This window comes from Hypomesus nipponensis, chromosome 3 (genome assembly GCF_054491055.1).
Source record: "Hypomesus nipponensis isolate SF chromosome 3, ASM5449105v1, whole genome shotgun sequence".
NCBI classification, from domain to species: domain Eukaryota; kingdom Metazoa; phylum Chordata; class Actinopteri; order Osmeriformes; family Osmeridae; genus Hypomesus; species Hypomesus nipponensis.
Genome location: NC_140363.1, coordinates 3,459,059 through 3,470,981, shown reverse-complemented (window position 1 = coordinate 3,470,981; position 11,923 = coordinate 3,459,059). Strand labels below are relative to the sequence as shown.

Sequence of the window (11,923 nt, the reverse complement as noted above, 5' to 3'; positions counted from 1 at the left end):
CGATTTTTAGACGTTTTAGTCGAGTCTTGGTCGACCACAGAAAATCTTAGTCGGGCCCTACTGTGTGTTTTCATGTTTGTGGTCAGACAAAAACATTTGATTGTACCTGCTGTTGTGACTCAATCTTGAAATGGTTTACATTAATAGAATCACAAGAATCTTAGTTTTCCAATTATATATTTTCCAATTAATATTTGGTGCGTCGCAGTTTAGTTTACCAATCCTCCCGTGGAACACTTTTGGATAGCTGTATCTGTGCAACAAATTTGCCCTTGGGTACTAAGAAAGCAACTTGAAGTCTGAGCAATATGGAATTGAAACACAGATGGTTTTATTAAACAGATGGTTTTATTAAACAAAACAATCACATTTTATTTGCATATTACAAAAACAGCATTTTATAAAAACAGCACAGTAAATAATCTACCTCTGCTTTTTCATATCATTATGAGCATAAAGCAAAGCAATGGGCTTTTCTAGAACACTGCAATATGTCTCACTGCTCTCTGGGCTGGGTGCTGGTTCAGAGCTGGTACTTAATCGAGAACCAGTTTGTTCTCTTTCGACAGTCTGAGAACCAGAAAAGTGGTTCGTAAGTGATTCGTACGTGGTTCGCAAATAGCACCACTTTGGAGCTGGGCTAGATTGGGAACCAAGTAAGAACCGTTTGGGGCGGAGTTACCATGACCAACAAACAGAATAGTTTGACCGCCATTGCTTTAAGTTTTAACAATTCATATTTCAGCTAAACGGTACTTGTAAATCAGCATCTTAATCAAAATGTAACAAGAAGTGGGTAGTGTAGTTGCTGAAAATGTGCTTATTTTATTGATGAAACTGCTAATTTGTAAATTTGCTCCGACTGTTTGATAACCTAGCTTGCTGCGTTTTATCATAATCCTATCAAATGAGTGAAATGACAAATGTTACTAGCTATTGAGCCTTTATTTAACAAATGTAATACACTACTATACAGCAAAAGGTTATAATATGTCGAGCTGATAATGCCTGTGTTGTCATACTGCTGCAAGTCCAGGGTATTGCGCAAAGCCCATGAAAACACGCATCTCATCCTCACGTTGTTAGCGTTCTTCGGATTGATAAAAAGCCTTTAAAAACGGGCTCTACTTTGTGTTTGGCACTGCCGCACTAGCGTTGCTGGGAAAGATGAGACGTATACAGTGACGTAATGACGTGGGTCTGTGGTGGCTCTATAGCCCGTGGAAAAGCAAACCGGTTCTTAGAAGGCTCTATTCTTGAACCAGCTCTGAACTGGTTCTAGCACCAGCTCCGAACTAGCTTCCGGTTCACTTTGGTGGAAAGAGGGTATCTGTGACTTTCTTGGTAGAGAAGACTACACACTGTATTTATGGCACAGACATTCACAGATCTCCACTGTCGGGTAAGGAAGAAGTCAATGGACAACAAGTAAACAGGTTAACATGGGGTGAGGCGCTATTTCCAAACAACAGTATACAATAATACCATCAGGTAAATCAGTCACATTCAAACTGATTTACATATGATCTTGGGTTAGTGTTGCGAGTTTTGTGGCACTGAATGCTGGAGCTAATAGTGTCCATTATCCTTAGTGTCCATTGAAATAAAAACATATGTCAACAAGTAACAACATTAGTCCATAAACATGGATAGATACGGTTGGGATTGATCAAGGTGGGCTGTTCTCAAGCAGACTGGCAAGAGTGTCTGACAGGACAGCAAGGGTAACAGTCAGGGATTCATTGGCCCTCATGTAATTCTAATATAGAAACCACTGTAGATATATGAACATAAATCATTCAATGGCAGGGTTCACATGACTCATGAGACGTTTGTATCTCGGCGTACATAAGAATGATAGGAGCATAGTGGCGGCTGAAAAAAAATCATTTAAATATCACACCCCTTTATTAGTTCGCTTTAGAGGCCTCACCTCCAGGGTTTACAATATGGAGATCTAGAATACATCCATGAAGAGAAATTTCTCAGACTTCAAAATGGAAACTCTTCTGAAGTCCATTGAACCAATCACTCTCAGTAAAAAGATCCCTGCCTAACACAGTAAGCCATTTCAAAATGAAAGAGAAATTTATCTTAACCGCGTTAAATTGTGTACGATTGATTTTTTTTTGAGCAATGGCTGCATGTGCTTAGATGCTAGTCAGAATATTTGGTCCTCCAACTCAGATAGATTACTATGCTGCACCACAAATCTATGCTGAAAACTTGCATGCAGGAGTTGAAACTTGACTTGAGGTTTGCGTAGCCTTCTCTCACATCCAAATTGATAGAATGACCGAACTACCTGATTTCTGTTGTATGTTGTTTCATAAATGAGAGCCATTGTGTTATTTAGTAGCAGTGGAAGTGTATGTGTGCCTGTGTCAGAGAGTTTGAACTATGACAGGGTAGAGCAGAGACAGGTGCTCTGCGCCTCTGATGGGCAGTTTGTGGGTGGTGTAGTAGTAAATGACCTCTGGTATTGTAGAGAATGGTGGGCTATTCTCTCCAAGGACAAAACGGCCATCTGCAGACTGAGTGAACTTCATATGCATGAAGCCCTTACAGCTCCTGTAAGGAAATAAAATAACTTAGCACCTGTGTCCACATAGAGCTTTTTTCTGGCAGAAGAGTGGTGGCGGGGCCCTGGGGAGCACTTAATCCCAGTCTTTTCTCAAAAAGGGTTGCCTGCTTCTTTTTTGGGCTCTTTTCAACGACTCAAGTGAGAGACTTAAATGAAAGGACTGGAGCTTGTGTTCTCAATGTTTAGAATACATATAAGTATCTGGGTTAGTATCTCAAGGCTGGAATACTCATCAAAACAATTTGAGGTGGTCAGGGTGTTGAGGTTGAAGAGGAGGGAGGGGGTAGGTAGAATGGGTAAGATCAGAAGTAGCCCTCATGCAAAGATGGAAGTTTGACACTGACTAAACAAACGGAAGATACACTGACATCAGAAAGCATTTCGGAGAGTGTAGCAGGAGGGGATCTAATCGAACAACTTCAATCAATCATTTAGGGGTCCTACCTGAGGGAGAGAGAGTAGTCGCTGCGGCAAGTCTGGCTGTTCCTGACGAGGTAGGAGCTCTCCTTACACAATGTGAGCAGCATCTCTGCTTCTGAACGACTCACAGCCCCATGGTACCACCTGGACACAGGGGCAACACACAAGTGACACCTTACCCTTGTTCCTGTAGTAAATCACAATGACCTGTGTCTGTCTGGATAGGTCAGAGGCAAGATGCATAAGTACATACACTTGTCTTTCCAGGGACAAGGACGGGTCCACTCTCTCTCCCAGGATAGGGAGGGAATCTCCTGGTTTACGAAAGCTGGAGGTGCCTGCTGTGTCAGTGGGGCTAGTCCTGAAGTGCCAAGCCTGCTCTGGCTGGCCACATGATCGGTCAGCCCCTTCAAACTGCACTGGAGAGACAGAGAGATGAAGAGAGAGTGATAATACTGTGAATAACATTGACCCAACTCACACAATCAAATATCTCTGACTTACATTTACGTCTCCAACCCTACCTGCAAGGGCTTTAGAGATGTTGTCCTTCTTCCACTCCCAGGGAAGGTCATACTCATCTGCAGGCCTTTCATCATCCTGAGGCAGCCTGCTATCCCGTTCATCACCAGGGGCTAGCCGCCCCTCCGACCCTCGCTGGGGCAGCGGTGCTCCCTGGTGGTAGTAGCAGGTCTTTTCCTCATAGGGGTTGTCATACAGCTGATCCCCATTCCCTATCATGGGCATGGTGCTCATAGGGCCATGCTGGAGGTCTATAGATAAATATAGTACACACACACAAAGAGCATACCACAAACACAGAAATCAATAAATTCATTGATCAGCTCCCTTAGTATTATTGTCAATTGTAACTGTTGATAGTTATCAATATTTGCCGGTTAGTGGGTCACCTTACTGAAACCATGGGTGTCATATATGTTAACACTCCCAGTTTTCCTGGAAGTTTACCGTATTTCACACCCATCTCCTGCCCCCATCCTGTTTTGTTATTTCTTACGGTAAATTCACATAATTTGTACGGCCCAAACCTTGTTATATGAATAATCACATCAATATATTATTTCAAGGATGTCCAGTTGCCAGATCATGTACAAAACGCATCCTACTCACACAATCGCACATCACACAAATTTCAACCCATTTGTGACCTCAACCTGGCAACCTACAACCCAGGTGCGCTGTTGAAATTCGCGCAGGTAGTGGACACAAGTTGAATCAAGCATCACTGGTAGAAATGGGAGAAGACTCCAGCAAAAAAAACTATACGTTGATGTAAATTTAACAAGAGCTGGATTGAATAATAAAATGTCATATCTCGAAGCCATATTGACAATGCCCACGGCTTTTGCAAAAGCAGATTTTAATATCAGGAAAATTAAGTTATCCATCCATCCATCATCTGCCGCTTGTCCGGGGATCGGGTCGCGGGGGCAGCGACCTAAGCAGGGAGGCCCAGACTTCCCTCTCCCCGGCCACTTCCACCAGCTCTTCCTGGGGGACCCCGAGGCGTTCCCAGGCCAGCCGAGAGACATAGTCCCTCCAGCGTGTCCTGGGTCTTCCCCGGGGCCTCTTCCCAGTGGGACGTGCCCGGAACACCTCACCAGGGAGGCGTCCAGGAGGCATCCTAATCAGATGCCCGAGCCACTTCAGCTGGCTCCTCTCGACGCGGAGGAGCAGCGGTTCTACTCTGAGCCCCTCCCGGATGACCAAGCTTCTCACCCTATCTCTAAGGGAGAGCCCGGACACCCTGTGGAGAAAGCTCATTTCGGCAGCTTGTATTCGCGATCTCGTTCTTTCGGTCACTACCCATAGTTTGTGACCATAGGTGAGGGTAGGAACGTAGATCGACTGGTAAATAGAGAGCTGTCTTTTCAGGTCTTCAAATTTTTGGCATGAGTTAGCCCCCTGTCATGTGACCACGTAGCGCAGTGACAGAGTGATTGACGGCTAATTTTAACCAATCTAAAATCTGCATTAAAGTTAAGAACGTAAAGATGAAGTTTAACTGGTTATGTAATTTTGGATAGAATGGTAGACCAGTCACTGGACCAGCTCAAAGCAACCACATAGGCCTACTCAGGGGCGCCACCAGGAATTTTGGGCCCCATGACAAAAAAATCTAATTGGCCCCCTCTGCGCAGCTGTTGTCACCACAAATCTAGGACTTAACTGTCCCATCAAAAGCTTTACATACATCTAATTAAAAGCTTGCAACTGTCTTGCTTGTTGTAGTTCAATACTAGTACTAGCACAATATTTACTGCTGGTGATTTGTACATGCAAGTCGGCATGTGTACATCATCATAATAATCATCATCATCATCATCATCATCTCTGCCAGTGCCCTCACAAAAGCCTCCCTGTCCCTGTCAGTCAAATCTGCCGGCCACAAACCTGGGTCAACATCCTTTTTATGACTTCTGTCTTCTTCCACCATGCATCTCTAATCCTCATCATCACTGTAACTTTATTTTCCTTATTCCTGTGCTACCACACTTCTTCCTCCTTCTCAGGAGCTAGCTACTTACCCGCCGTCATGGAGCCAACCAGTTAAATAGTTATTTAGCACTAGCGTTGCTACCTGCATATGCAGAAATAATTTGTTTTTTGTTGTGGATTTTGTGAAGGTGTGAATCATTTTGGATTAATATGTAATATAAAGTTCTGTGTAATTAATTATTAACAAAGGAATTATTTTGAACCCCCCCACCGGTCTGAAATGAAACACCCCCCCCCCCCCTGCCGCCACACTGCAGTAGTTTATTTTTTATCATATCATAATGATCATTATGTGAGAAAATAATTTGTTTGAATTTCTGTCATTAATAAATATTTCTTCTTTTTTTGTTATAGTAAAAAGAGCAGGAGACACAGAAAAAAATCCCCAGACTCCCTAGAATGATGCTGTATGGCATGTCGTTAACACAATGTTGCTCACCTTCTTCACTGGGACAGGGAGGGGTACAGTTATGAGGAGACTGGGGTACTGCTGACTCATCTGCTAAAAAGGGGCAGGGAGTCAGGACAATGATTTAAAATGAATTTATTGCTTAACGTTTCCCTGTACTGATTAAATGTTGATTAAATGTAGGCTACACTAGTCTGCAGCTAGCTAGTTTATTTCACTATGGACATTAAGCCAACAGGTTAATACCACAGACTACTGGCTAGTGGCTCCCCTCCTTTTTTGGTGAAAAACTGGGTTACAGATTGAAAACGTCTCCTTTGTCTTTCCTCTCTCTCTTTTCGCTGACCTTTTTTGAAAACCTGATTTACGTTTACTCTGCGACATTGTGATCACTATTTCCTGCGACTAGTGCGTCTACTGACTGGGGGGGGGGGGGGGGTCGGTCAATATGGACGTTTACTTTAGATATTTAACTTTTATTGCCAAACAAGTAAAAACAAAGAGATCATTAATTTTATTATTATATTTGAAAGATATATATACCAGGGTTTCCCGCAGCACTTTTCAGTTAAGGCGGCTGCCTAAGCAACACATGCCTGCCGCCTTAACCCAGTCATTTTTTTGGGGGCAATATCTGCCGTGTTAATCTTTCCTGTTTTTATCCCTTCCATTCCTAAACGCCAGTTTCCCTTCTCTGCAGAACACATTAGTCTATCGCACAAACTACCCCCTCTCGCATTAGTCTATTGCATAAACTAGCCCCCCAGTCCCGGTCTGACGGTAAACCCCACCCTACCACCTTAACTAACACATTTCCTGCGGGAAACCCTGTATACTCAATGATGATGGTTTATATGATATATAATATAATTTCATATTAGTTTTTACCTATTTTTCACCCTTAGAATCAACTTTTCCCCCCTATATGGTGCCCCTGGGCCTACTGTACAGTAGCAAGCATTTTGTAAAGAAATTAAAACAGGTCTTATCTAACAATTATTTGCACTCACACAAATGTTTCTGAATATATTTTGAGGTCGCAGATTTAATTTGGGGAGCATATACGACAAAAATGGTTGCAAATTTAAGCCCTGGGTACGCAAATGTTGATGGGTATGATGGGTAACACTTTACAGTAACACTTTAGTAATTGTCTATCAGTCTTTTTTTTTATGTAATCGAGGTTCCTTTGAGAAATGTTGTTTAATTGGGTAATGGGTAAAAGCATGGTCAAACTTTTGTTTTAAACCATCAGACACGTATCCAATGGTCACGTGCACCCTGTAGTGTCACAGAACAGTATCTATCCTATCAGAGTAGAGGGCCCCACCCACATTGACTTACAGTTGGTCGAGTCAAGTCGGCTTTTGACCGTTACAAAATTTAGCAGTTTTGTGGAGGCTGTGTTGTACCATTGAGAATTTTACTGTACACCTTTACTCATTAAACAATGAACCTGAAGGTAAATAAGCCGAAGATGGAATAAGGACGTATGGCTAAGCTAACTGACCTGTGATGACCCTCTGCGCTTCAAAAGGCTCCATGTAGCTGCTGCAGTCTGCTGGAGTGGGTCTGGGCTCCCAGTCTCCTCTCACCCTCGGGTCAGGACGGGCATCAAACGGGTTAGAGTAGTCTGTGTCTGAGTCACCTACCGCAGGGGCAGAAGGGATGACCTGCGAGGGGAAGGTTGGCAGAGAGACAATACTATGAGGCCCAAGATACATACAACAATGAAAATCAATTACTTCATCAAAACACTTAAACTGAAATGAGTGAAATCGTAAATGTACTGAGAACCTTATGTCCGTGCACTTTTACTTGAAGGTGGCACAAAGTAGTGATGTAACGCTCGATACCGTGCTCACAAAGCGGTATCGACCTTTCGAAACAATTTGTACCGATACAAACGTGTTGAGCGTGGCTTCAAATGGGCAAAAACCACGTGATCAGAGTCGAAGTGTCGAAGCGACGTCCGAAGCATCGGACGTCACACGAGCAGCTGAGACAAACAGCGTTTCATTCAAACGCTTACAAGACATCAGACATCACTAATATTCGTAGGTTCGTAGGTAGAGGAGACATATGCCTTTTTACGGACACTACATTCATTGACAGAACCAGAGATACAGATAGATTGCCAGAGATAGACACCGATAGATACAGATATGAGATAGTAGGTGTACACAAGCACATAGCCTACATCTTTCTCTAGTTTTACCAGCCTTCAAATGTGGCCATCCCTTTCCCAGTTGCAAAAGCATGTTCCAAAACCTTAACCGCTAGCTTACATGATCATATAGTAATATATTCTTTTAGCATATACTTCTACTAAAACGGGATGAGGGGATGCGATCTCACTACGTCTGAGTGAGGGGTTGTGCTCTTACCACGAGGCCATACTCAGTTGAATTTAATGTGTAATTAATGTTATAAGAACCTAAAAATAAATATCATAAACGTAAAGTAGCAAAGACGTTACGTTGTTTATAAAACAACAAGATATATGATAACATATTTTTGACACTTGCAAATCGAAACATTTGTCACATAACCTTTATTTATCAAGTTGTCAATGACGATTATGAGACTGACGTCTCGAGGACTTGACGTCACTTGATTCCTTCCATCGCTCCATACAGTCGCCATACCATAAACTGACCAGCAGATGTCCCTATGGAGAAGATGTATCGAACGCTTCGAAAAAGCGATACTTTCGAGACAATTGTGTCAAATAGCTCCTTGCTTCGAAAAGCTTTGTTTCCCCCATCACTAGCACAAAGCATATCTACTGTATTACACATATGTACAGGGACAGGGACACATATGTATAGGGATTTTCAGAATCAACTTTTCGCTGGGTTTTGTCACGCAATTATTTTTGCTAAGGAAGAAACAGGTAGGCTAGACGTTAGCAAATTGATTAGCCTGTGTTGTTGCGAATGACACACTAGCCCGGGTACATTTAGAAACGCATATATGTCTGCGTTTGCACCTCCCGTCCACACTAATACGGCGTATACGGACACTGAAAACGGAGCTTTACGAATATGCTCCCCTAGCCGGAGACATTTGAAAACACCGGGTTCGCGTGGTAGTGTGGACGGGGTCCAGGGAGCTTTTCAGATACAATGACGTTCAGTTGCCATGGCAGTGGGGGTAGCTTGCACTCTATAGCTATAATGTCAAGATGAACATGGAAGGTTAAAGAAATAAGCTGCTCTATCTCTAGAATGTATTTACCAGTTTAGTTAGTGTACTTCAGATACAGGTATTATCACTTAATAGATAGGCGTTACTCCTACGCAGGCGAGCGTTGTACTCTGTGTGCCTGAACGATAGGGGGACAAGGCAGAGAAGACGATTTAAACCAAACATAGAGTGGCGATTCTGGGTGAGACCTGGTTGAACAGCTAGCTAGTGGGACAATTTTACAACACCAAATAGTATTGCCCGAGGAGTTTGTAAACAGAGCAGTGCGGCGGGAGGGAGGGTAACCATGACAACGATTGTCATGTACCCGTGTTAGTTTGGAGGGCAAAAATTTGGAAAACAATATGAAAACACTAGTGTGGACGGCGATAGTTTTCAATTCAAATACGCGTATTTGTATTTACCCGGGCTAGTGTGGACGGGGCCATAATCAGACCCCCCCCCCCCCCCCCCCCCCCCCCCAAAAACAAACTGACGTGAAAAAAGCGAGAGGTGCTGAAAAGCGCACTGTTTGCATCCCTGTATGTAAGCTTTGGTTGTAACTACTTTGGACAGAAGTAGACCTTGAGGGAGAGAACATGGGTTGAGAATGTAGAGAGTAATAACTTAGAAGTTCCTCCTACTTCCTCCAACATTACATACCGGTTCCACCTCGATGGTCACAGTGCTCAGGGGGATTTTACAGCGCCCAAACTCCTGGGAGTCCACTTTGATGAGTCTATGTTTGGGTGACACCACCTTCACCTTGAAACACAATCAAGGAATTGCGTTGAATCAATCCACGTAAAAAAAAAAACTGACACTGCAATGTAACAATTGTGTCACTTCACGTTCGTTACCGCCACGCCGTTGGACAAGATGGGACCAAATGCTGGGAAAGCCGGCAGGCTCAATGTCCCACTGCAGGTGCCATTAAGGGGCTCCTTTTCAGAGGTCTGGTAAGGGTCTTCGAAGTCTAGGTCTTTCTGGGCTCTGTAGGCCCGCTGGATCTCACTTTCCGTGTAGTCTGGCCTGGGGGGCAGAGGGGGGTCACGCCTGCTACCAAAGTTTAGGTAGTCCTTCAGCCACTTGGCCATGGGTCTGCAGAGAACAAACATGGGTGAAATTGAAGATATTAACTACTACTAATAATTGTATTTTGTGAACCCTGTTGACTAGGGTTTAAATCAAGTGTGCATTCTGTTGTGGGGTAATATATCATATACATATGGTAACGGTGCAACATTGCACATCTTTCAGGTAATTTTACATAAACTTCGACTAAAGAGAAGGCTTTAAGATAGACATTAATTAAAGAAATGGCACACCGCCTTAATAGGTGGCAAGGACTTTGCCCATGAGTAGGCTACTGTAATCTATTCGTTTCGTTAGCTGGACGCAGGCTCGCCGAATAGAGGGGATTACTGACTATTCGAGCAAGTTCTTCCCTAGACAATAAAGCTCGTCTCAAGCAGGCAAAGAAAAGTAATTTCCACAGTCACTATGTCAACAACAATATCTTACACGTTGAACTTGACTAGATAATGGATACCATGCGTTTCGAAATGTACCTAGCTAGCCGGTAAGAAAATTATATAGCAATACTTACGTTAGCTACAATGTTGTGCTAACTCTAACTTCACACCACGAGTCGTCACTTTTCAAATCATGTCAGGCCACAATTAGTTGTTTTGTGTCAACCTTAGAACGTTATGGCGATCTAATGAATGAATTTCGATATCGTCTGCAAGACAACAATGGAGGCATAACAGTTTCGCCCAGCTAGCTGGCTAGCTAGGTTGCACTGCTGGCTAGTTGTAGCACTAAGCTAGTTTATCGCACAATGTAGCCTAGCTGTAATGAAACAAAAATTGCCCCGTCCGTACTATAATTCGTTTTCCGTTCCCGTAGGTGTGCCCCCAAGTAAAATATCTGACTAATGTTTATAATCGAGCTTAATATGGCTAACAGCACTAAATGCCGGAGAGGCAGTGCAAGTAAGGAAGACCATTCCAAACCAAGTTTTGGAATCTAGTGTAACTCAGGCCCCCACCCCTCACTCCTCTGTTTATTGACCTTATTCCGGAAGTCACGACGGGCGCGGCCATCCGCGTATTCTCATTTCCGGTTTGGATACTTTCCACTTTATAACGGTGCTAAAAGACAGTAGCTGTGTCTACTACCGCGCACTTGTGCACTTCGAGCACTGACTTTCAGTGCTTAGGGCACTTCACTCACAAAACCAGCAGAATTCAGTGCACTGAAAGTACCCGGATGGCGCACTGCAAACGGTCCAAAAAACAGTGGCTGTTTATCAATCCGAAGAACGCTGAGAACGCAAGTACATTCTTTTGAAGAACGTTCTTGCAAGCGTCCTTGCGAGAATGGTCTTGCAAGGATGCAAAGAACGGAGAATGAATTGAGATGGTTAGGGTTTTCCTGGATTCGCAGCATTATGATAACCCTGACTAACTACAAAAACTAGATAACAAAGCTAAAAAATGGTCCCTCTACCTGTAATTTTACGTTTTCTGTAGCCCTTGCTAACTTACAGGACCTGATGTTAACTAGGTTATCGAAAAGTCTGAGCAGATTTACAAATTAGGCGTTTCATCAATAAAATAAGATCATTTTCAGCGACTACACCGCCTATTTCTCGTCACATTTGAATTCAGATGCTGATTTACAAGTATCATTTAGCTGAAATATGAAAAGTAAAAAATTACAGTTGTGAGGTTTGTCCGCCTCGCTTGACATCTTGCAATGACTTCTAGGGAATCAGAAGCGTTCTTGCTGGTCAA

At 43.2% G+C, this 11,923-nt stretch overlaps 1 protein-coding gene across 3 annotated transcripts; it reads right to left on the bottom strand.

The window, feature by feature from the left end:
- Nucleotides 1-309: 309 nt before the first annotated feature.
- Nucleotides 310-11,215, bottom strand: LOC146299181 (SH2 domain-containing adapter protein F-like). 3 transcript variants are annotated; one of them, XM_084684512.1, is made up of 9 exons: nt 10,732-11,215; nt 9,983-10,223; nt 9,786-9,887; nt 7,444-7,606; nt 5,964-6,026; nt 3,529-3,777; nt 3,258-3,423; nt 3,029-3,148; nt 310-2,571 (listed from the first exon to the last, which is right to left on the bottom strand). In XM_084684512.1, exons 2-9 carry the CDS (start codon nt 10,217-10,219, stop codon nt 2,385-2,387), a joined length of 1,287 nt encoding a protein of 428 aa, XP_084540638.1. In that variant the 5' UTR covers nt 10,220-10,223; nt 10,732-11,215; the 3' UTR covers nt 310-2,384. The 3 variants fall into 3 exon arrangements, with proteins under 3 accessions (XP_084540638.1, XP_084540639.1, XP_084540640.1); XM_084684513.1 differs by having other exon boundaries at nt 5,964-6,023; XM_084684514.1 differs by lacking the exon at nt 5,964-6,026 and having other exon boundaries at nt 10,732-11,214.
- Between the last annotated feature and the right edge of the window lie 708 nt (nt 11,216-11,923).